The 26,012-nt window shown below is 39.0% G+C and overlaps 1 protein-coding gene across 11 annotated transcripts in view; it reads left to right on the top strand.

Annotated features, from left to right (window-relative positions):
* LOC105465032 (ankyrin repeat and SOCS box containing 3) overlaps window positions 1-26,012 on the top strand; it is a 194,334-nt gene that overhangs the window by 133,468 nt on the left and 34,854 nt on the right. For all 11 annotated transcript variants that reach the window (XM_011713215.3, XM_071076682.1, XM_071076681.1 and 8 more), the window contains 2 exons: window positions 8,038-8,215; window positions 10,420-10,617. In XM_011713215.3, the coding sequence (XP_011711517.2) occupies window positions 8,038-8,215; window positions 10,420-10,617 (376 nt within the window). The remainder of the gene's footprint in view (window positions 1-8,037; window positions 8,216-10,419; window positions 10,618-26,012) is intronic.

The following is a 26,012-nucleotide window of genomic DNA, read 5'->3' as shown; positions in this document are numbered from 1 at the left end:
TGTTTTTTGACTTTTTAGTAATAGCCATTCTGACTGGTATGAGGTTATGTCTCATTGTGGTTTTGATTTGCATTTCTTTGGTGATTGGTGATGTTGAGCAATTCTTCATGTGTTTGTTGGATGCTCATATGTCTTCTTTTGAGAAGTGTCTTTTCATGTCTTTTGCCCAATTTTTTTTTTTTTTTGACATGGAGTCTCACTGTATCACCCAGGCTGGAGTACAGTGGCGCTATCTCTGCTCGCTGCAACCTCTGCCTCCTGGGTTCAAGCGATTCTCCTGCTTCAGCCTCCCAAGTAGCTGGGACTACAGGCATGTGCCACCATGCCTGGCTAATTTTTTGTATTTTTAGTACAGACAGGGTTTGTCCGTGTTAACCAGGATGGTCTTGGTCTCCTGACCTCGTGATCCACCCGCCTTGGCCTCCAAAGTGCTGGGATTACAGGCATGAGCCAGTGTGCTCAGTTCTTTTGCCCAGTTTTTACTGGGATTGTTTTTTGCTTGTTGAATTGTTTAATTTCCTTATAGATTCTAGATATTAGACAAAGTTAGGATAAAGACCTTTGTCTAATGTCCAGAATCTTTAAAGATACGTAGTTAGCAAATATTTTTTCCTATTCTGTGGATTGTCTGTGGATTCTGTTGTTTTACAGAAGCTAAAGAGCTTAATTAATCTAAAAAGATTAATTAGGTCCCACTTATCAATTTTTGTTTTTGTTGCAATTGCTTTTGAGAACTTAGTCATAAGTTCTTTCTCAGGGCCAATGTCCAGAATGGTGTTTTCTCTTTTTTTTCTAACTAGGATTTTTATAGTTTGAGGTCTTACGTTTTAATATTTAATCCATCTTGAGTTGATTTTTGTATATGGTGAAAGGTAGGGGTCCAGTTTCATTCTTCTGCATATAGCTAGCCACCTATCCTAGCACCATTTATTGAATAAGGAGTCTCTAACTCATTGCTTATTTTTGTCAACTTTGTCAAAGATCAGATGGCTGTAGGTGCGTGGCTGTATTTCTGGATTCTCTATTCTATTCCATTGATCTGTGTGTCTGTTTTTGTACCAGGACTATGCTGTTTTGGTTACCTTAGCCTTAAAGTATAGTTTGAAATTAGCTAATGTGATGCCTCCAGCTTTATTCTTTTTGCTTAGGATTGCTTTGGCTATTTGTGCCATTTTTTGGTTCCATATGAATTTAAGAACATTTTTTTTCTGATTCTGTGAAAAATGGTGTTGGTAGTTTGACAGGAATAGCATTGAAGCATAAAAATGACACAATAGAATTCAGGGACTTGGGGAAAGGATGGGAAGGGGGTGAGGGATAAAAGATCACAAACTGGTTGCAGTGTATACTGCTTGGGTGATGAGGTGAATCTCACAGATCACCACTAAAGAACTTTCTGATATAACCAGACACCACCTGTTCCCCAATAACTTATGGAAATAAAAAACAAAAACCAAAGACTCTGACATTTAACAGGGGAAAAAATAAAAAAAGGAATAGTGTTGAATCTATAGGTTGCCTTGGGCAGCATGGGTATTTTAAAAAATGATAATTGATTTTTGCAATCCATAAGCATGGATTTTCCATTTGTTGGTGTCATCTGTGATTTCTTTCAGTAGTATTTTGTAGTTCTCCTTGTAGAGATCTCTCACCTCCTTGGTAAGATGTATTCCTAGGTTTTTAATTTTTTTTTTTTTTTTGGTGGCTATTGTAAATGGAGTTGCATTCTTGATTTGGCTGTCAGCTTGAACATTATTGATGTATAGAAATGCTGCTGATTTTATACATTGATTTTGTAACCTGAAATTTTACTGAAGTTGTTTATCAGCTTCAGGAGCCTTTTTGTGGAGTCTTTAGGGTTTTCTTGGTATGGAATCATATTGTCAGAGAAGAGAGATTGTTTGACTTCTTCTTTTCCTATTTGGATGCCTTTTATTTCTTTCTCTTGCCTGATTGTTCTGGCAAGGACTTCCAGTACTATGTTGAATAGGAGTGGTGAGAGTTGGTATCCTTGTCTTCTTCCAGTTCTCAGGGAGAATGCTTCCAGCTTTTGCCTCTTCAGTATGATATTGGCTGTGGGTTTGTCATAGATGATTCTTATTATTTTGAGATATGTTCCTTCAATGCCTATTTTGTTGAGGGTTTTGTTTATTTATCATGAATAATGAAGGCTATTCTCACATCTATTGAGGTGATCATGTAGTTTTTAATTTTCTTTATGTGGTGAATCCCAATTATTAATTTGCGTATATGGAACCAACGTTGCATCTCAACAATGAAGCCTACTTGATCATGATGCATTAACTTTTTGATGTGTTGCGGGATTCGATTTGCTAGTGTTTTGTTGAGGATTTTTATGTCTATGTTCATCAGGGATATTGGCCTGTACTTTTCTTTCTTCATTGTGTCTTTTCCAGGTTTTGGTATTAGGGCGATGCTGGCTTTGTAGAACAACTTAGGGAGGAATTCCTCCTCCTTAATTTTTGAGAATGGTTTCAGTAGAATTGGTACCCATTCTTCTTTGTATGTCTGGTAGAATTCAGCTGTGAATTCATCTGGTCCAGGACTTTTTGGTTGGTAGGTTATTTTTGTTTTATTATTATGGATTCAGTTTTGGAACTTGATATTGGTCTATTTCAATTTCTTTCTGATTCAGTCTTGGGAGATTGTGTAGTTTATCCATTTCCTCTAGATTTTCTAGTTTGTGTGCATTGAGGTGTTCATAATAGTCTCTGAGGATCTTGTGTATTTCTGTAGAATCTATTGTAATGTCAACTTTGTTGTTTCAGATTGTGCTTATTTGGATCTTCACTCTTTTTTTTTTTCTTTGTTAATCTAGCTAGTAGTCTATCAATTTTGTTTAACCTTTCAAAGAGCCAACTTTTGGTTTCATTGATCCTTTGTGTGGATTTTTGGGTCTCAATTTCATTCAATTCCACTCTGATTTTAATTATTTTTTTTTCTTCTGCTAGCTTTGGGGTTAGTTTGTTCTGGTTTTTCTTGTTCTTCTAAGTGTGATATTGGATCATTAATTTGAGATCTTTCTGAGTTAGATGTTTAGCATTATAAACTTCTTAACACTTTTTGCTGCATTTTAATATGTTTTGTGTCTGTTTTTATTTATTTCAAAGAATTTTTTGATTTCTGTCATAATTTTATTGTTTACTTAAAAGCTATACAAGAGCAAGTTTGTTTGTTTGTGAGACAGAGTCTCGCTCTGTCGCCCGGCTGGAGTTCAGTGGCACCATCTCAGCTCACTGTAACCTCCACCTCTTGGGTTCAAGCAATTCTCCTGCCTCAGCCTCTTGAGTAACTGGGACTAGAGGCGCACACCACCACGCTTGTCTAATTTTTTTTTTGTTTTTTTGTAGTTTAGTACAGATGGGGTTTCACCACATTGCCCAGGTTGGTCTCGAACTCCTGAGCTTAGGCAGTCTGCCCGCCTTGGCCTCCCAAAGTGCTAGGATTATAGGCGTGAGCCACCGCGCCCAACCAAGAGCCAAGTTAATTTCTATGTAATTGTGTGGTTTTGGAAGATCTTCTTGGTATTGATTTCTGTTTTTATTCTACTGTGTTCTGAGAGTATGGTTGGTATAATTCAGTTTGTTTATTTATTTATTTATTTATTTATTTGGAGACAGGGTCTTGCTCTGTACCCAGACTAGAGTGCAGTGGCATTATCTCAGCTCACTGCAACCTCTGCCTCCTGGTTCAGGTGATTCTCCTGCCTCAGCCTCCTGAGTACCTGGGATTACAGGCACGCACCACTGTGGCCAAACTAATTTTTTGTATTTTTAGTAGAGATGGGGTTTCACCATGTTGGCCAATCTGGTCGCGAACTCCTGACGTTCAAGTGATCCACCTGCCTCGGCCTCACAAATGAATCAGTTTTTTAAAATTTATTGAGATGTGCTTTTTGGCCAAGCATGTGGTCCATCTTGGAGTATGTTCTGTGTGCTGTTGAGAAGAATATATATTTTGTGGTTGATGAGTGGAGTGTTCTGTAGATATGTATTAGGTCCAATTGGTCAAATGTTGAATTTATACCCAGAATTTGTTTTTTAATTTTCTGCCTTAATGATCTATCTAATGCTGTCAATGGGATGTTGAAATCTCCCAATATTATTACTATCTCTACAGATCTCTAAGAGCTTGTTTTATGAAACTGGATGCTTTGGCGTTGGGTGTGTGTATATTTAGAATTGTTAAGTCTTGTTGAATCGAACCCTTTATCATTATGTAATTACCTTCTTTGTCCTTTTGTACTGTCATTGGTTTTTTATATATAATTTTTTCTTTGTTTTTTAAAATAGAAATGGGGTCTCACTGTGTTGCTGTGAACCCCAAATATCTGAGACAGATCTCAGTCAATTTAGGAAGTTTATTTTGCCAACGTTAAGGGCACGTGCCTGTGACACACCCTCAGGAGGTCCTGACAACATGTGCCCAAAGTGGTTGGGGCACAACTTGGTTTTATACATTTTAGGGAGGCATGAGACATCAATCAATATATATAAGATATGTATTGTTCTCTCTGGAAAAGCAGGACAACGCAAAGTGGGGAGAGTATGTCCAGGTCGTAGGTAGCTAAGAGACAAATGGTTGCCTTTTGTTTTTTTTTTGTTTTTTTTTTGAGTTTCTAATTAGGCTTTCCAAAGGAGGCACTCAGATATGCGCTTATCCCAGTGAGCAGAGGGATGACTTTGAATTCTGTCTGTCCTTCATCCACAGGGAAATTCCTTGTGAGGGAGGTATGTAACTTTTTTCTAATCTTAGTAGCTATCTTTTAGGAGTAGAATAGGAGGCAGGGTTGCACTAAGCATTTCCCAGCTTGACTTTTCCCTTTGGCTTAGTGATTGTGGGGTTCCAAGATTTATTTTCCTTTCACATTGCCCTGTCTGGTCTTGAACTCCTGAGCTCAAGTGATCCTCCTACCTTGTAAGAGTTAAAGAAAGGGGAAAGAGACACATAGGATGGCTTGGCAGTTAAAGACAGGTTTACTTTAGGTAAAACCTGAGAAGGGCTTCTGGCAGATTTTTTTTTTTGTTCAGGAGTGCTTTCTCTTACAGACTGAGTACATCAGTATATATTGGTTTTAGGGTGAGGGGGCTTGTCACAAGCTTGGAATATTTATGTGTGGGGGAGAAGTTTATGGTGAAGTTGGAATGTCTCTTGGCGAAGGGGGGGTTATCTTGGGGTTGACATCTTTCTAGCAGGAAGGGGGTTATCTCGGGGCTGGCATCTTCCCAGCCAGAGTGGGGTGGCTAGCATGTCTCTGGTCGCTGCGGAGTTTGGAATGTTTCTCGTTGGAGATGCTTTTTTGGTTTACGGTCATGCTGACCTTAGCCATTTAGGCTGATGCCCTTTGGATTTAGGCAGTTTTTTATTAAGGTGAATTGGAAAATAACAGTGCTTGTGCAAGATGGGGATATTCCTGCTCTGTCACAGTTCGGCCTCTCAAAGCTCTGGGATTATAGTTGTGAGCCACTGTACCTGGCCCTGTTGTTTGATTTAAAGTCTGTTTTATCTGACATAAGAATGGTGACCCCTGGTCAGGTGCAGTGGCTCACACCTGTAATCCCAGCACTTTGGGGGGCCGAGGTGGATGGATCACAAGGACAAGAGATCAAGACCATCCTGGCCAACATGGTGAAACCCCGTCTCTATCTACCAAAAATACAAAAATTAGCTGGGCGTGTGGTGTGCGCCTGTAGTCCCAGCTACTCAGGAGGCTGAGGCAGGAGAATTACTTGAACCCAGGAGGTAGAGGTTGCAGTAAGCCGAGATCGCACCATTGCACTCCAGCCTGGTGACAGAGCAAGACTCCATCTCAAAAATGGAAGGGGAAGGGGAAGGGGAAGGGGAAGGGAGACCCCTGACCTTTTTTGTTTTCCATTTGCTTGCTTTTTCCAACCCTTTACTTTGAGCCTGTAGATATTTTTACATGTGAGACGTGTCTCTTGAAGGCAGCAGATGAATGAGTCTTTTTTCTTTCTTTCTTTCTTTTTAATCCAAATTGCAACTCTGTACCTTTTAAGCAGGATGTTTAGTAAAAGGCGAAAGATTTATATATTCTCAAGAGACCCTTTACATTCAAGGTTAATGTTGATAGGTGAGGTTTTGATCCTATTATTAAATTGGTAGATGGTTGCTTTGCCATGTCTGTTGCATGGCTGCATTATGGGGTCTTTGGGCTATGTTCTTCAGTGTGTTTTTGTGGTATCAGTGTTGTTCTTTCATTTCCATGTTTAGAAGTCCTTTAAGGATCTCTGCTAAGGCTGATCTAGTGGTAACAAATTATCTTAGTGCTTGCTTGTCTGTAAAATATTTTATTTCTCCTTCATTTGTGAAGCTTAGTTTGGTAGAATATGAAATTCTTGGTTGTAGTGTCCTTTCTTTAAGAATGCTGAAAATAGACCCCCCATCTCTCTTGCCTTGTAAGGTTTCCACTGAGAAGTCCACTGTTCCTTTTGTATGGGATCTAACTTTTTTCTCTAGCTGCCTTTAAGATTTTTTCTTTAGCGTTAACCTTCAACAGTCTGGTGTCTATATGCCATGGTGATGTTCATGTTCACAGGGAGTTCTCTGGATTGCTTCTATCTGGATATCTTCCTCTCTGGCAAGATTAGGGAAATTTTCTTAAATTACGTCCTCAAATATGTTTTCCAGATCATTTACTTTTTCTCCTTCTCTCTCAGGAATACCAATAATTCATAGATTTGGTTGCTTTACATTATCAAATATTTCTCAAAACCTTCTTCATTAAAAAAAAAATACTTTTTAATCTGACTTAGTTTGAAAGACTGATCTTCAAGCTCCAAAATTCTTTCTTCTGCTTGATCCAGTCTATTAATAAAACTTAGTTATATTTTGAAATTCCTTAAGTGAGTTTTTCAATTCCAGAAGCTCTGATTGATTCCTTTTTAAAATGTTTATCTTAAGATGCCTTCATTTCCTGAGTTGCTTTAGAAGTTTCTTTGTGTTTATTTTCAACCTTGTCTGGATCTTGTTGTGCTTCCTTGCAATCCTTGCTTTGAATTCTTTATCTGTCATTTCTGAGTTTCCATTTGGGTCAGGAGCCATTGTGGGAACACGACTGTGATCCCTCAGTGGTGTCACTACATTTAGATTTTTCACAAATCCAAAATTCTTGGGATAGTTCCTTTTCATCTGGAGACATTCACACTTCTAATTTTTGTAATTATTTTAATGCGGGCGGGATTTTTTCTTTTTCTTTCTTTCACTACAATGTTGTTGTTTTTCCCTTTCACATTTGTGATTTTAAATATCAACTCAGAAACCTGTTGAAAGAGACCCTTTTTCTCTGATTTTAGGTATTATTTATTATGCAGTGGTTATGAAGAAAGAAATGTAATAGAGAGTATAGTCAATACTAGTTTAAGGTGTAGCTCCCATATATGTCATATTTACTGATAATTTATCATAAATCTTAGCCTGAATCAATTAGTGGCATAATTTAGATTTTATCTTTTTGAACATTTGTCAGAAATATTATCCATGTTTGATAGTTTGCATTTTTTCTTTTTAAATATTTACTTATTGGGCCCCAGAATGCTTGTTGGAGGAGGGATTGGAATGAAATGTATCCTTCATTGAACAGGATTTTTGTTTTAGCTTAAAAATGAATTCTAAGATATGAATCACTTGTTTTCTTGCTGACATAAAAGCAAAACCTTTTTATTTTTGATAGAGACAGGGTCTTACTATGTTGCCCAGGCTGGTCTCAAACACGTGGCCTCAAGCAGTCCTCTCGCCACAGCCTCCTAAATTGCTGGGATTCCAGGCATGAGCTACCCTGTCAGTTTAGCAAAGACAATTTAAATGATTACCAAGAAGTTAGCAAAGTAAATATGTTTATTTAACAACATCCAACATCCAGTAATGAGGGAAAAGCTTATTGTGCTATAAAAATTTCAAAGGAACTACCCTTTTGTGGTAGTTCCTTTGAAATTTATGTTGATTTTTTTTTTTTTTTTAATATGAGGATTATCTGTTAAATGGTTTATTTTGTATTAGGTGCAAATGTCAATTGTCAAGCCTTGGACAAAGCTACTCCCTTGTTCATTGCTGCTCAAGAGGGACACACAAAATGTGTGGAGCTTTTGCTCTCCAGTGGGGCAGATCCTGATCTTTACTGTAATGAGGACAATTGGCAGTTACCTATTCATGCAGCTGCACAAATGGGCCATACAAAGTAAGTGTTAAAACAGAAAATAAGCGTCGTCTCTTAATCAAAAGCTAATAAGGAATAAATCTGGGCTAGACCCTTCACCTCTAAGCAAAATTCTCTTCCTTACCAATCTGCTGGGTGAATAGATCTACCCCTAATCTGTCCCTCGTGCTGTCTTTTGCTCCTACTAGTCCTGGACTTTGATATTGTGAGGCAGAGTTGCTAGAGACTGGGTAGGCTCGGGGACTTTCTCAGGGTATTGACTCTTCCCATTGATTTCTCTAGTAATGGCTGTATCCACCACCTCCTCCTCCCTAGTTTTATCCCAGGCATCTTTTTAGGCATCAATCTGATGAGGCCATCTGTGTTACCTCTTTGACCCCGGAAAGCTTTTGATTTTGTGATGCCTGTTGAAGTGTATGCTAAGTAGTCCTCCCTGTCTTAAACCCTTTGACTGAACTTTTCTTGATCTAACTTCAAATTAGAGAGAGAGTAAATGGGGGTTCCAGGAATCTTAGAAGCTATATCCTGTGAGAATATGGCTGTCTATCTTAAATTGATAGTCAATAATTTTTAGAAATATATGTTTAGAATCTTTACAGCCATAATTCTACAATAATACTTTTTATAGCTGTTGTTAGTATTATCTGATTTAAAAAGTAATAGTAAAATATTCATTACTTAATTTAGTTTGTTTACGTAGTAGGAAAACAGATTCTGGAATTTGGTCATTGTGCCACTAGGTGACACAATACCTTACTATTTCATTAATATTTGTAAGCATGTTTATGTCTTGTGGGAGAGTATAATTTTTCCAGCCTATTTAAAAAAATTAAACACATTAAATTTAAGAGACATTAGACTATTTTAACAAAATGCTTAGATTTAAAAATTTGGTATTTTCCCCAATTCTTGATCATTTATTTAAACGTAAGTGTTAGATATTATACTCTGAGCTTTAAATGATACCAAAAGTCTCTTGGGCATTTGTTCTCAATTTTGAGAATTCTCATTGTCACTGATGATTTTCTTTATAGCCTACTTCAAAGGTAGCCCCTTTTGTGAATTAAGTTCTACTTAAATGTTATCTTAGACATACATTACATGAGGAAAAGTTACAAAGAGAAATTTACTGTTATAAAAATACTTCAGAGTAGCCCTGTCTGTCTTTTCCTAGAAAGAGAGAATTTCCTGGCTTTGTTATACAGTTTTATTTTTAATTTTAGAAGGGTGGAATATTCTTTTTTTCTTTCCAGTTGACTGCCAGAGGTAAGTTTACAAATAACCTAAGAACTTTTGTTTTAATTATTTTCTGAGAACTTTCTCTTCCTAGGAACCAGCTTCTTTATAAGTCTGCCTCCATAATTTAATAAGCTCACTTTTTTTCCTTTCCTTTTTTTTTTTTTTTTTTTTTTTTTGAGACGGAGTCTCGCTCTGTCGCCCAGGCTGGAGTGCAGTGGCGCAATCTCGGCTCACTGCAAGCTCCGCCTCCCGGGTTCACGTTATTCTCCTGCCTCAGCCTCCTGAGTAGCTGGGACTACAGGCGCCCGCCACCGCGCCTGGCTAATTTTTTGTGTTTTTAGTAGAGACGGGGTTTCACCGTGGTCTCGATCTCCGGACCTTGTGATCCGCCCGCCTCGGCCTCCCAAAGTGCTGGGATTACAGGTGTGAGCCACCGCGCCTGGCCTTTTTTTCCAGATAATAGAATATTTTAGCAGAAATTATAATTTCTTCCCGATGAAAATATTAGTCTTCATGTCAATTATCATCTTTACAAATTTTTACTAATTGGACAAGAAAAACTAATTGGTACTTTAAGAAGGAAAATAGTGCATTTTCTTGATGCTAGTTTATACTTAGAAGAATGATGTTTTAAATAATTTATTAGACTCTAAAATATCTAACATAACATTCGAATTTTGGGGAATAAGGTGGTGCCAGTAAGGTAATAAAATTAAAAGAGCACCTTTTCTGTTTACATATAGGGACGTTAATTTTGTTTCACATGTATTTAAAGACCTTTATATTAAGTGATAATAAGTGTAACATTTTAGAGTAAATATATAACATGTAACAGTTTAACGTTGTTGGTAGAAGGTACACCCTAGACAGAAATATTTCTTTAAATGAATCAGTTGGTAATTCTGAAAAAATTGTGCTTTAGAAATGTTGCCTACACTTACGCACTTATAAAAACACTAAAATCTCCTGAATTTGTGTATTTATAGAATCTTGGACTTATTAATACCACTTACCAACCGGGCCTGTGACACTGAGCTGAACAAAGTAAGCCCTGTTTACTCAGCAGTGTTTGGGGGACATGAAGATTGCCTAGAAATATTACTCCGGAATGGCTACAGCCCAGACGCCCAGGCGTGCCTTGTCTTTGGATTCAGTTCTCCCGTGTGCATGGCTTTCCAAAAGGAGTATGTATATTTGCTGTGTTTTTATTTTTATTCTTTTTTGCTGTATGGAGATATGTTTTGAAGTGACTTTCTTTCACAGTGAAACTTAGTATCTCTGTTAGTGCTAAATTGCTAGCTTGGAACACAAATAGGAAAAAACGGATCCTTCAGTCAAGCTGTAGCACAAATGAGGTGATAATATCAGATTGTTTTCCTTCCTTCTTTGGATCTGGATTACATTTTTAGTGCAGCAATTTTAGGAAATACAATTTAAGTAGATGCAGAAATTCACTGATATTTTTGGTCTTCAAAACAATTCCAGAATTAAAAATGGGACTTTATCAAGTAAGGCAGTGACTGTTTCAGGTCATTTACCATTTAAAATTTATAAGATATGAGCCTAAAAATAAAACTTTAGTTTTATAGAAATTATTGTGTTTCTAATGTATTTGATGCATAGCATTAAAAAAAAATTTTTTTTGAGACAGAGTCTCACTCTGTGGCCCAGGGTGGAGTGCAGTGGCACCATCTTGACTCACTGCATCCTCCACATCCCAGGCTCAAGTGATCCTTCTACCTCAGCCTCCAGAGTAGCTGGGTCTACAGGCATACACCAACACTCCCAGCGAATGTTTTTATTTTTAGTAGAGATGAAGTTTCTCCATGTTGCCCAGGCTGGTCTTGAACTCCTGGGCTCAAGCAGTTCACTTGCCTTGGCCTCCCAAAATGCTAGGAGTACAGGCGCGAGCTACCATGTCTGGCTGTATATTATTTTTTGATGCAAGTCTGAATAGTTAAGTTTTTAAAAGCCCCCAAATTAATTATTTTTCTAAACTGTCATAATTCTGTGAAATAGAGTAAGTGAAGAATTACTGCTGCCTTGTTAGTGTCTGGCCAGTAACTTTGTCTATAACACTCTTACGGTTTTAAAACACTGAGAATAAACCCATGTGTAAGAAAAGCCATATTGAGTAATATCTGATCATCTAGTAATGGAATAAGTTGTGAAGATAGATGCTATTGTGTTTAATGACACAGAAGAGGTTGCAGGCATACCTCAAATTGTATTGGCCTTCTTCAATTCACTATTATGGATCTCTATTTAATTTAAGTAGTTATCAAGAAATTATTTACTAAGCTTTTCAGCCTTTACTGTCTCTTAACATTTGCCATGTAAAATTAGTAGTTCACTATATTTGTTTGAAGTTTAAGCTTATACATTTTAGTAGAGACAGGGTTTCACCAGGCTGGTCTCAAACTCCTGGCCTCAAGTGATCTGTCTGCCTCCAGCCTCCCAAAGTGATGGGATTATAGGTGTGAGCCACCCCACCTGGCCTCTTAAACTTATACATTTTAGTTTGAATATTTGGGTTTTGGTTAATCTGAGTATCTGGGACCCACTTTATGCATAACTTTCATGATCTCATAGGATTTTCTTGTGTGCCCCATTAAGTTTTGTCTTTTTAAAGAGAAGAGCTGTAATTACTTTAGTTGACCTTCAGTGAGATTGCACTGATGACTTTTATTTGCCCTTCTCTATCCCAAATCTTAACACCATTACAGAGCTGAACATTTCTTATTAGACCAGAATATAACAATTTTGGATTGCGTGCACGTGTGCATGTGCATGTGTACGTGTGTTTGTGTATTCAGTACGATGATGGTCTTTTTTGGCCTTCATCTTATCTTTTGGATGAACAATGTGTTTGGTTCTTACGATCACAGCAGCTAAGCTCATGCCTCATTACCTTATAAGTGTAGTTTGAATTAAGCCATATAATGTAGTACCCCTGTTAACCCTGAAACACCTTAAAATTAATGATATTCCTTGGGAGCTGCGCAGTATGTTTCATGCCATCTATAGGTTCAGATAAATGAAATTAGGTGGGAAAGATCTTAAATAGGTTTTTAGATTTTCCAAGATTAGCTGAAATTTTAGGGGGGCAGACCCTTTTTTCTCCTTAGATTTCTACAAAATCAGTCAATAACACTAATTGACCATTTTGTTATATAGAGAGCACTAAATAGATCCTGTTAAACTTACTGAGGAAGCTGAAACATAGACACTATCCTTTGAGAATTTAAAACCTAATGGGGAAAATAGTATTTAGTGGCATTTGCTTCACTATCTTCTGCTGTCTTTGGCAAAGAAGCGTTTTTAATGTATTTTTTTTGTATTTTTTATAGACTCATAGAAGGGAAGATTCCTATTTTTTTTCTGCTGTGTCTGGGATAACTGCAAATATGAACTATTATCTCATTCTTGAGTAGTGATATAAATGATTTTTTTCTTTTCCTTTCACAAGTACTCCAAAGTTGTATTTTTAAGGAACTCCACAGTTTGGTTTGCTTTTTATGTCTCAGTTACTCTGTAGAATTTTTTTCTGTGTCAACTTCAGTGATGCTAAGTTCTTAACATGCTGTGTAGCCTACGTGGAGTAATTCCACTATAGCCTGTTTCTTTCTCTCTCACTAATGACTACAAAAAACTGTGGTCAAAATTCAAAACAAAACTACCTGAGGACTCTCAAAGGGACAAAAGCAGATAGATTATGAAAGAGAGTGGTAACTTGATGAAGAGATCCACATGAAAATGAATTTTCCAGTTTCCTTTTCCTCTTTTTTTTTTTTTTTTTTTGAGACAGTCTCGCTGTGTTGCCCAGACTGGAGTACAGTGGTGCGATCTGGGCTCACTGCAACCTCCATCTCCCGGGTTCAAGTGATTATCCTGTCTCAGCCACCCAAGTACCTGGGATTATAGGCAAGTGCCACCATGCTCAGCTACTTTTTGTATTTTAAAAGAGATGGGGTTTCACCATGTTGGCCAGGCTGGTCTTAAACTTCTGACCTCAAGTGATCTGCCCGCCTTGGCCTCCCAAAGTGCTGGCATGAGCCTCTGTGCCTGGCCTCCTTTTTCTTTTGCTTTGTTGCCCTGAGGGCCAACCCTGAACTGGAACTGAGTAGCACCAGTGGCACCAGCAGCTAAAATCAGTCAGTAACATTAATTGTCCAATTGTTTAATATAGAGAGCACTAAACAGATCCTATTAAACTTACTGAGAAAGCTGAAACATAGACACGATAGAAAGCCTGTTTTTCTGGTCAGAGGAATCAGGTAAATGGAACCCTATGGGCCAGAGAATGGTGGGGGAGTCTTGGAGAAGAGAGAGCTTGGAGAAGTGGATACCCTAATTCGGCATATGAATTTGCATATTCCCGACTTACCCCAAGCTTTAAATGCACAAGACAGACCCAAATTGTTTTTTATTTTGTTTTGTTCTTGAGACAGGATCTCATTCTGTTGCCCAGAACAGAGTGCGGTGACATGATCATGACTCACTGCAGCCTTAACTTTCCTGGACTCAGGTAAATATCCTGCCTCAGCCTCTTGAATAGCTAGGACGACAGTTGTGCGCCACCGTGCCTGGATTTTTTTGTTGTTGTTTTGTTTTTTTTGTAGAGACAGGGTTTGCCGTGTTGCCTAGGCTGGTCTTAAACTCCGAGCTCAAGTGATCTGCCTGCCTTAGCCTCTCAAAGTGCTGGGATTGCAGGCATGAGCCACGGCACCCAGCCAACCCAAAATGTTGAAAGTAAGATTTGAACTATCATCAAAGTCTCAGGCTAGACCCTGAGTGGCACATTCATGGGTCCAGGCTTAAAGCAGGAAAGCAGAGGCTTTTGAGAGCTGAACTGACATTAGAACCACTGTGTAAGGTGAAACAGAAATTGCAGTTTGAACCTAACTAGGTTATATGCTTGCTGAAATAAACAAACGAAAAAACTAGTGTTCTTCAAAGGATTATAACGAGACCCAGGACTCAGAATTTATATAGCATGTAAATGTTAATTCACAATGTCCAGGAGGCAACCTAAAATTATTTGGCATATGAAGAACTGATAAAACATGACTAAATCTCATGGTTTGAAAAAGCAATTAATAGAAGCCAGTGCTGAGATGGTACAGATGTTAGAAATATCAGATACTTGAAAGCAGCTCTTACAACAGTGCTTCATGAGGCTAACATACTGGAAAAAATGAAAAGGTAGAAATTCTCAGCTGAGAATTAGAAACTATAAAAAAACTAAAAAATACAATAATCTGAAATAAAAAAATTTACTACATGTACTCCATAGCAGAATGAAAGATATAGGAAAGAGTAAATTAACTTAAAAGTAAACCAGTAGAAATTATTAACATAGGATAAGACATGCTCTCTGGCAGCTGGAGTGTGCAGGCTGGCCTGGCACAACCATGCAGCTTCTGGAGTTTCTGTTGGTTAGAGATTCAGGAATAGCTTGGTGGGCAGTTCTGGCTTGGACGTTTCTCTTATAGTTGCATTAAATATTAGTTGAAGCTACAGTCATTAGCAAACTTGACAGGAGCCAGAGGATCAACTTCCACAGAGGCTTACTGACATGGATCACTCATATGGCTGGGTGTTGGCAGGAAACCTCGGTTTCTCTCTATAAAAGCCTCTCCACAGGACGGCTGGAATATCCTCATGGCATGGTAGCAGATTCCCTCAGAGGAAGAGATCCAAGAGAGAACAAGACAGAAGTCATAGTGACCTGGTTCATTGAAATTATGGCTGTCACCTCCACAGATCACATACACAAGCCCTGATTCAATATGGAAAGACTATACAAAAGCACAAATATGAGGAGGAGAGGATCATTGGGAGCAATCTTGGAGGCTAGCTGTCTCACACATTATCTCTGAAATTGCTATTTTTTTATTTTGAAAATTTTTTTTTTTTTTTTTGAGACGGAGTCTCACTCTGTCGCCCAGGCTGGAGTGCAGTGGCCGGATCTCAGCTCACTGCAAGCTCTGCCTCCCGGGTTTACGCCATTCTCCTGCCTCAGCCTCCCGAGTAGCTGGGACTATAGGTGCCCGCCACCTCGCCCGGCTAGATTTTTTGTATTTTTTTTAGTAGAGACGGGGTTTCACCGTGTCAGCCAGGATGGTCTCGATCTCCTGACCTCGTGATCCGCCTGTCTCAGCCTCCCAAAGTGCTGGGATTACAGGCTTGAGCCACCGCGCCCGGCCTTATTTTGAAATTTTTAAACATACGTAAAAGTAGAGAGATTGGTACAATGAACTCCCATAGACCCATCCTTCATACTCAGTAGTGATCAAGGAAATGAATGCCATCATTTTATTCTTTGCAAATATCCCTGAGAAACACATGCTCTTCCCACCTCCAGCCTTCATCCAAACATCTTATACTAACTTTCTTTAAATTTCAGTGTTCCAGGCTCTCTCCTTCTCCCCTCTTTCTAGTATGTTTATGGGGTAGAGGCAAGACCATTACAAAGAAAGAAGGCCCTTTATGCTGGGCATCTAGGCTTTTTCAGACATCCTGTGAAACCTAGGCAGAGTCTCCCAAGCCTCTGCTCTTACACTCTGCACCCACAGGCTTAACACCATGACCATGAAGAAGCCACCATTATGACTTGCACCCTCTGAAGCAGTGGCCTGAGCTGTACCTGGGCCCCTTTGAGCCATGGCAGGAGCAGCTAGGATGCAGGGGCTAGTGTCCCAAGGCCGTGGAGCAGTGGGGCACTGGGCCTGGCCCATGAAACAATTCAGTCCTCCTAGGCCTCTGGGCCTGTGATGGGTGAGGCTGCTGGGAAGATCTCTGAAATGCCTTTGAGGCCTTCCACCACCCCCTGGTGGTTTTTGCTATTAGCACTGGGCTCCTTTTTACTTAACGCAGATTTCCGAAGTCTGCTTGAATTCCTTCCCTGAAAATAGGCTTTTCTTTTCTACCATTTGCCAGGCTGCAACTTTTCCAAACTTTTATACTCTGCTTCTCCTTTAAATGTAAGTTCCAACATTAGGTTATTTCTTTGCTGATGCATATGAGCGTAGGTTCTTACAAGCAGACAGGCTACCTCTTGAACACTTTACTGCTTCGAAGTTTCTTCCACCAGATACCCTAAATCATCACTCTCAAGTTCAAAGTTCTACAGATCTCCAGAGCAGGGGCACAATGCGTCCAGGTTCTTTGCTAAGGCATAACAAAAGTGACCTTTGCTCTAGTTCCCAGTAAGCTCTGCTTTTCCATCTGAGACCTTGTCAGCCCAGCCTTTACTATTATTCACTATCACCACTTTGGTGACAGTCATTTAACCAGTCTCCAGGGAGTTCCAAACTTTCGCTCATCTTTCTGTGTTCTTCTGAGCCCTCCAAACTCTTCCACCCTCTGCCCATTACCCAGTTCCCAAGTTGTTTCCACATTTTTAGGTGTCTTTATAGCAGTGCCCTACTCTTCAGTCCCAATTTTCTGTATTAGTTCGTTCTTGCATTGCTATAAAGAAATATACTTGAGACTAGGTAATTTATAAAGAAAAAGGTTTAATTGGCTCACAGTTCCACAGGTTATACAGGAACCATGATGTTGGTGTCTGCTCAGCTTTTGGAGACACCTCAGGAAACATAATCATGGCAGAAGGTGAAGTGAGAGCAGGCCACTTCTTACACGGCAGGAGCAAGAGAGTGAGTGTGGGAGGTGCCACATACTTTTAAACAACCAGATCTCACAAGAACTCACTACTGTGAGGACACTACTGAGAGGGATGGTGCTAAACCATTTATGAGAAACCCATCCCCATGATCCAGTCACCTCCCACCAAGCCCCACCTTCAACCCTGGGGATTACAATTCATCATGAGATTTGGGTGGGGGCACAGATCCAAACCACTTCAGTAGATCTAGGGTGGGACCTGATGTTCTGCATTTCTTTCTTTTTCTTTTCTTTCTTCCATTTTTTTTTTTTTTTTGAGACAAGAGTCTCACTCTATCACCCAGGCTGGAGTACAGTGACACCATCTAGACTCACTGCAACCACCACCTCCCGGGTTTACGCATTTCTCATGTGTCAGCCTCCTGAATAGCTGGGATTACAGGTATGTGCCACCATACCTGGCTAATTTTTGTATTTTTAGTGGAGATGGGGTTTCACCATGTTGGCCAGGCTGGTCTCAACTCCTAAGCTCAAGTGATCTGCCCCCCTCAGCCTCTCAAAAGTGTTGGGATTACAGGCGTGAGCCACTGTGCCCAGCATACTCTGCATTTCTTTCTTTCTTTCTCTTTTTTTTTTTTTTGAGACGAAGTCTTGCTCTGTCACCCAGGTTGGAGTGCAGTGATGCGATCTTGGCTCACTGCAAGCTCTGCCTCCTGGGTTCACACCATTCTCCCACCTCAGCCTCCCGAGTAGCTGGGACTACAGGTGCCCACCATCACGTCTGGCTAATTTTGTTTTTGTGTTTTTAGTACAGACGGGGGTTTCACCATGTTAGCCAGGATGGTCTTGAACTCTTGACCTCAAGTGATCTGCCGGCTTCGGCCTCCCAGAAGTGGTGGGATTATAGGCGTGAGCCACCGTGCCCAGGCCATATTCTGCATTTCTAATAAGCTAACAAGGTGGTGCCAATGCTGCTGATCCACAGACCACACTGTGAGTAGCAAGAGTGTAGAGCTGTGCTGCCCAGATTGGTAGCCACCAGCCACATGTGGCTATTTAAATTAATTAAAATTAAGTAGCATTATAAATTACTTCTTCAGTTTCCCTAGCCACCCTTCAAGTGCTCCAGAATCATGTGTGGCTAGCTACCCTACCGAATAGTACATCATCACAGAAATTTCCGCTGCATGGCGGTGGTATAGAGAATTGACTCATAGTAACTCTCCCGCAGCTACTTTTTAGACCAGAACAATTATTTATTCACAGCAAAAGAAGACCTGGGCAGGGTAAACAGCAACAGGTTACTTATAGTATGTATTTCCTCTTTCTGGAACGGACAACCCAGTGTTCCCAAAGACAATATGGAAGGTTGTTTGGTTAGCTCAGCGCCTGAGCAAAAGAGGTTGGATATGTTTACCAGATTGTGAGAATGGATGAATTGCTTTTCTTCACACTAGAAGTATATTTTTCTTAATAACTAGTATTGGGCATAAGAATCAGGGCTGAGAATGCTGGGGGAAGACATCCTATTAAGAAACTGCCTTTTGGCCGGGTGCGGTGACTTATGCATGTAATCCCAGCACTTTGGGAGGGCGAGGCGGGCGAACCACGAGATCAAGAGATCGAGACCATTCTGGCTAACATGCTGAAACCCTGTCTCTACTAAAAATGCAAAAAGTTAGTCGGGCATGGAGGCACGCTCCTGTAGTCCCAGCTACTCAGGAGGCTGAGCCAGGAGAATGGCATGAACCCGGGAGGTGGAGCTTGCAGTGAGCCGAGATTGCGCCACCGCACTCCAGCCTGGGCAACAGAGCAAGACTCCGTCTCAAAAAACAAAACAAAACAAAAACACAAAAGAAGCTGCCTTTTGACTCCTTTTTAAAGACATAATATTTTGTCTGTCTGTTTACATATCTGCTTCTTCATTAGACTGTAAGCTCCTTGAGAGCAGGGATTTGCCCTGGATCTGACTCCTATTAGACATTCAAAATATATTCGTGAGTTAATGAATCAATAATTATATCAGATTAGCATATTTATTATATCTTAGTCTTCTTCAGTGCCTTGTAGAGAGAGAAGGATGGAGCATGATTCTTGGGCTTGGATGAGTCACAGATGTATAGTGGCTGTGTGACTTCAGGTATTTCACTTCATTCTGCTAAATCTCATTCCATTATCTTTAAAATATGGATAGTAATAACACTTAAGCTTGCTTTAGAAAATTATTTTGAGGATCAAATGAACTAACAGTTGTGAAATGCTTTGTAATTTATAATTATTATCTTTAAAAAACCCTAGTTTTTTGGGTGAGAGGGTTTTCGGTCTCAATGTCCATATACATACAGATCACCTTGCACAGGTGTCTGTCTTGTTCTCTCATTCTAGGGTATTGCCTGTTTGGAACATCCTCTCATATTTTCAAACTGTCCCTCTCTGGCCAACTAGCTTTTGCAATTTAAAATATTTACAAATGTTTAACAAATTTAAAAGTTAAAAAAAAATTAAAGAAATTATCCACACAGAAGTACGGAAAAGAAAAAAGATTGAAGAGAAAAACAAGAGCCTCCGGGAACGAAGGTTCAATATCAACAGGTCTAACATTCATGTCATTAAAATCCAGAAGCAGAGGAGATTGGGCACAGAAAAAATATGTAAATTAATAATTGCTAAAAACTTCCTATTATTGGATAAAGATATAAATTTACAGATTTAAGAAGCCTGTTAAACCCAAACAGGATAAACTCACAGAAGGGCATGATCAGAAAAATCAAACTGCTATAAACCAAATGTAAAGGAGACCTAGTCTCTCCCTGGATCAAAGAAGAAAAAGAAAAACAAAAGTAAAGGGGAAGCAGTATGGTGTACAGTAGTCCTTGGTCACAGACATGAGTTAACAAACTTTGTTTTTGTTTTTGCATCTCTTAGTAATTTTGCTCCTTGAAGTGGCCATGTAGGCATAATTACAATTTTTTTGTGTATGGCTATTGAAAGGGCATATGAAGTATTTTCTTTCATGTGAGACTTGTAATTGAACCAATATATTATTTGGTCGATTTTCAGTGAGTAGTCATTGGAAAATGCTGTATTTTTAGCCTGTAAAAAATAAAGTCAAAACATCAAAATATCTGTTTTAGGAGTGTGTATTCTCTTAGTCTGTCTTTTATTTTTCATTCTAGAATTGGGCCACACCTTATTCTATAAAATAGAACATAGCAAACTTTAAGGACAAAGAGACTTAGAATTTGGTTGTGGGAATTTTGTCAAAAATATCAAGGTTCAGAATTTACCAAAGTAGGATCACAGATCAATGTGAAATAATAGTCACTTATGTCAACTAGAGTGATAATTAAATGGCTTCAGAAGGCAAATGCAGAAAGTTATATAGTTGTAGAAAAACCTTAGTTCTTTATTAGAGAGTTTTCATAAGTAATCAAATAGAATAAAGACAACATGAAGCACAGGGAATCATCTTGATAAAATGCAGAATCTTTGTTTTTTTAGACCAGTTACCTAAAAAGTGAAGGAAAACCTTTCATTATTTCTTTTTTTTTTTTTTTTTTTTTTGAGACGGAGTCTCGCTCTGTCGCCCAGGCTGGAGTGCAGTGGCCAGATCTCAGCTCACTGCAAGCTCCGCCTCCCGGGTTCCCGCCATTCTCCTGCCTCAGCCTCCCGAGTAGCTGGGACCACAGGCGCCGCCACCTCGCCCGGTTAATTTTTTGTATTTTTAGTAGAGACGGGGTTTCGCCGTGTTAGCCAGGATGGTCTCGATCTCCTGACCTTGTGATCCGCCCGTCTCGGCCTCCCAAAGTGCTGGGATTACAGGCTTGAGCCACCACGCCCGGCCACCTTTCATTATTTCTAAAACTAAATACTACATTTTTATTATCTAATGTCTGGCTGGTTGCTTATACAGTTCCTGTATGTGTAATGGGAAACTCATTTATTTTGAGTTTCTGTTTGAAGCTTTGCCAATTAGGCAAGAAAATGATCATTTTCCCAGTAGGTTTTGCTTTAGTATGTCAAGAGGGTCATATAACCAGTGTCTGAGGGAAAAAAAATTGAAGCTGAAAAATATGTTTTTGGTTATTTCTTTTTTTTTTTAATTTATTTATTATTATTATACTTTAAGTTGTAGGGTACATGTGCATAATGTGCAGGTTTGTTACATATGTATACTTGTGCCATGTTGCTGTGCTGCACCCATCAACTCGTCATTTACATCAGGTATAACTCCCAATGCAATCCTTCTCCCCTCCCCCCTCCCCATGATAGGCCCCGGTGTGTGATGTTCCCCTTCCCGAGTCCAAGTGATCTCATTGTTCAGTTCCCACCTATGAGTGAGAACATGCGGTGTTTGGTTTTCTGTTCTTGTGATAGTTTGCTAAGAATGATGGTTTCCAGCTGCATCCATGTCCCTACAAAGGACACAAACTCATCCTTTTTTATGGCTGCATAGTATTCCATGGTGTATATGTGCCACATTTTCTTAATCCAATCTGTCACTGATGGACATTTGGGTTGATTCCAAGTCTTTGCTATTGTGAATAGTGCCGCAATAAACATACGTGTGCATGTGTCTTTATAGCAGCATAATTTATAATCCTTTGGGTATATACCCAGTAATGGGATGGCTGGGTCATATGGTACATCTAGTTCTAGATCCTTGAGGAATCACCATACTGTTTTCCATAATGGTTGAACTAGTTTACAATCCCACCAACAGTGTAAAAGTGTTCCTATTTCTCCACATCCTCTCCAGCACCTGTTGTTTCCTGACTTTTTAATGATCGCCATTCTAACTGGTGTGAGATGGTATCTCATTGTGGTTTTGATTTGCATTTCTCTGATGGCCAGTGATGATGAGCATTTTTTCATGTGTCTGTTGGCTGTATGAATGTCTTCTTTTGAGAAATGTCTGTTCATATCCTTTGCCCACTTTTTGATGGGGTTGTTTGTTTTTTTCTTGTAAATTTGTTTGAGTTCTTTGTAGGTTCTGGATATTAGCCCTTTGTCAGATGAGTAGATTGCAAAAATTTTTTCCCATTTTGTAGGTTGCCTGTTCACTCTGATGGTAGTTTCTTTTGCTGTGCAGAAGCTCTTTAGTTTAATTAGATCCCATTTGTCAATTTTGGCTTTTGCTGCCGTTGCTTTTGGTGTTTTAGACATGAAGTCTTTGCCCATGCCTATGTCCTGAATGGTACTACCTAGGTTTTCCTCTAGGATTTTTATGGTATTAGGTCTAACATTTAAGTCTCTAATCCATCTTGAATTAATTTTCGTATAAGGAGTAAGGAAAGGATCCAGTTTCAGCTTTCTACTTATGGCTAGCCAATTTTCCCAGCACCATTTATTAAATAGGGAATCCTTTCCCTATTTCTTGTTTCTCTCAGGTTTGTCAAAGATCAGATGGCTGTAGATGTGTGGTATTATTTCTGAGGACTCTGTTCTGTTCCATTGGTCTATATCTCTGTTTTGGTACCAGTACCATGCTGTTTTGGTTACTGTAGCCTTGTAGTATAGTTTGAAGTCAGGTAGCGTGATGCCTGCAGCTTTGTTCTTTTGACTTAGGATTGTCTTGGAGATGCGGGCTCTTTTTTGGTTCCATATGAACTTTAAAGCAGTTTTTTCCAATTCTGTGAAGAAACTCAATGGTAGCTTGATGGGGATGGCATTGAATCTATAAATTACCTTGGGCAGTATGGCCATTTTCACGATATTGATTCTTCCTATCCATGAGCATGGTATGTTCTTCCATTTGTTTGTGTCCTCTTTGATTTCACTGAGCAGTGGTTTGTAGTTCTCCTTGAAGAGGTCCTTTACATCCCTTTAAGTTGGATTCCTAGGTATTTGATTCTCTTTGAAGCAATTGTGAATGGAAGTTCATTCCTGATTTGGCTCTCTGTTTGTCTGTTACTGGTGTAAAAGAATGCTTGTGATTTTTGCACGTTAATTTTGTATCCTGAGACTTTGCTGAAGTTGCTTATCAGCTTAAGGAGATTTTGGGCTGAGACAATGGGGTTTTCTAAATATACAATCATGTCATCTGCAAACAGGGAGAGTTTGACTTCTTCTTTTCCTAACTGAATACCCTTGATTTCTTTCTCTTGCCTAATTGCCCTAGCCAGAACTTCCAACACTGTGTTGAATAGGAGTGGTGAGAGAGGGCATCCCTGTCTTGTGCCAGTTTTCAAAGGGAATTTTTCCAGTTTTTGCCCATTCAGTATGATATTGGCTGTGGGTTTGTCATAAATAGCTCTTATTATTTTGAGGTACGTTCCATCAATACCGAATTTATTGAGCGTTTTTAGCATGAAGGGCTGTTGAATTTTGTCAAAAGCCTTTTCTGCATCTATTGAGATAATCATGTGGTTCTTGTCTTTGCTTCTGTTTATATGCTGGATTATGTTTATTGATTTGCGAATGTTGAACCAGCCTTGCATCCCAGGGATGAAGCCCACTTGATCGTGGTGGATAAGCTTTTTGATGTGTTGCTGAATCCGGTTTGCCAGTATTTTATTGAGGAGTTTTGCATCGATGTTCATCAGGGATATTGGTCTAAAATTCTCTTTTTTTGTTGTGTCTCTGCCAGGCTTTGGTATCAGGATGATGTTGGCCTCATAAAATGAGTTAGGGAGGATTCCCTCTTTTTCTATTTATTGGAATAGTTTCAGAAGGAATGGTACCAACTCCTCCTTGTACCTCTGGTAGAATTCAGCTGTGAATCCATCTGGTCCTGGACTTTTTTTGGTTGGTAGGCTATTAATTATTGCCTCAATTTCAGAGCCTGCTATTGGTCTATTCAGGGATTCAACTTCTTCCTGGTTTAGTCTTGGAAGAGTGTAAGTGTCCAGGAAATTATCCATTTCTTCTAGATTTTCCAGTTTATTTGCGTAGAGGTGTTTATAGTATTCTCTGATGGTAGTTTGTATTTCTGTGGGGTCAGTGGTGATATCCCCTTTATCATTTTTAATTGCGTCGATTTGATTCTTCTCTCTTTTCTTCTTTATTAGTCTTGCTAGTGGTCTGTCAATTTTGTTGATCTTTTCAAAAAACCAACTCCTGGATTCATTGATTTTTTGGAGAGTTTTTTGTGTCTCTATCTCCTTCAGTTCTGCTCTGATCTTAGTTATTTCTTGCCTTCTGCTAGCTTTCGAATGTGTTTGCTCTTGCTTCTCTAGTTCTTTTAATTGCGATGTTAGAGTGTCAATTTTAGATCTTTCCTGCTTTCTCTTGTGGGCATTTAGTGCTATAAATTTCCCTCTACACACTGCTTTAAATGTGTCCCAGAGATTCTGGTATGTTGTATCTTTGTTCTCATTGGTTTCAAAGAACATCTTTATTTCTGCCTTCATTTCGTTATGTACCCAGTAGTCATTCAGGAGCAGGTTGTTCAGTTTCCATGTAGTTGAGCGGTTTTGATTGAGTTTGGTTATTTCTTTCAATAAGTAAGCATTTTAAAATTTGGATTGCCCACAATCACATGACTAAAATTAATTAAATTAATTAGAGTCACCAATTATAAAGCAAGGACAATTGAATATAATCTTAATTTTAAAATAGCTGTCATATGTTGTTTTTTCCTTTTTTTTTTTTGAGACAGAGTCTCTTGCTCTGTGGCCCAGGCTGGAGTGCAGTGGCGTGATCTTGGCTCACTGCAACCTCTGCCTTCTGGGTTCAGGCGTTTCTCATGCCTCAGCCTCCTGAGTAGCTGGAATTACAGGTGTATGCCACCACACCTGGCTAATTTTTGTATTTTTAATAAAGATGGGGTTTCGCCATGTTGGTCAGGCTGATCTCAAACTCCTGGCCTCAAGTGATCTGTCTGCCTTGGCTTTTTAAAGTGTGGAATTACAGGTGTGAGCCACCACGCCCAGACCTTCTTTCTTTTCTTAATGCGACATACATGAATTTCCTGTATCACTTTTACCAGTTATTAATAAGAGTTCAAATTTGGTCACAATACTGGTACCAGGTAACTTAGAAGACTTAATTTTCCAAAATTAATTATTTGATATTCTAATTTTTAGGGACTTGGTAACAGATAAGTTTAATGGTGTAAATTTAAAATTTTTATTTTTATAGCCACAATGTGTTATGATAGTGTTAATTTGGTATGATTGTTGTAATTAACACCTATCTGACTTCAGGTGTTAATGGCTAAAAGACTTTCCTTTTCTCATTTGTATGTTTCCTAGTATTTCTCTGAAATCTATTAATTTAGTATTTGTGGTCTTTCTTGCACTATTGACCTGTTGTATTCTAATAAACTTTTATCTACTTTTATAAATAGTACAACTAATACCAAAAGGTGATGAAATTGATAGGTAACAGCTTTGGGTTTTCATTATTATTGTTGTGGTTTTGAGATAGAGTTTCACTCTGTTGCCCAGGCTGGAGTACAGTGGTGCAGTCATTGCTCACTGCAGCCTCAAACTTATGAGGTCAAGTGATCCTCCTGCCTTGGCCTCCTAAAGTGCCCCAGGTTTTAAGTTTTCTCTTCCTTATTATTTTTTTCAGCTAATTCAACTTTTAAGTTCAGTATCAGTGTTCTGAAACATTTTTGGTAAGTATTCTTTGTGAGGGTGACCTTTACCTCCTTTCACCACTCCCAGGGATGATGGAAAGGTGTCTCTTCCACTACTGTACAGATCCTGCAACAAAAGCAGTTTTTGTCCTTTGGAGCTAAAAAGTTAGCAGGTATATTGATATGAAGCCAGTCTTTCAAGAGTAATTGAGTAATCCATCTCGAATGAGGAAATATAAGAAAAAGCTTCCTCCAAATGGAATGGGGAGGGGAGAGGGAAGTTGAGAAGTTTTAGGACTGAGCAAATATGAATACCTTTTATATATGGCCATAGAAGTAAATTGTGGCTTAGCTCACCTGATTTTATCTGTTTTTCTAATTGATACTAATCATTGTTATTATATTAGTTTCACAGAATTCATTGTG

This window comes from Macaca nemestrina, chromosome 13, assembly GCF_043159975.1.
Source record: "Macaca nemestrina isolate mMacNem1 chromosome 13, mMacNem.hap1, whole genome shotgun sequence".
Classification (NCBI taxonomy): domain Eukaryota; kingdom Metazoa; phylum Chordata; class Mammalia; order Primates; family Cercopithecidae; genus Macaca; species Macaca nemestrina.
The sequence above is the reverse complement of the archived record's forward strand: the minus strand, read 5'-3'. Positions and strand labels throughout refer to the sequence as shown.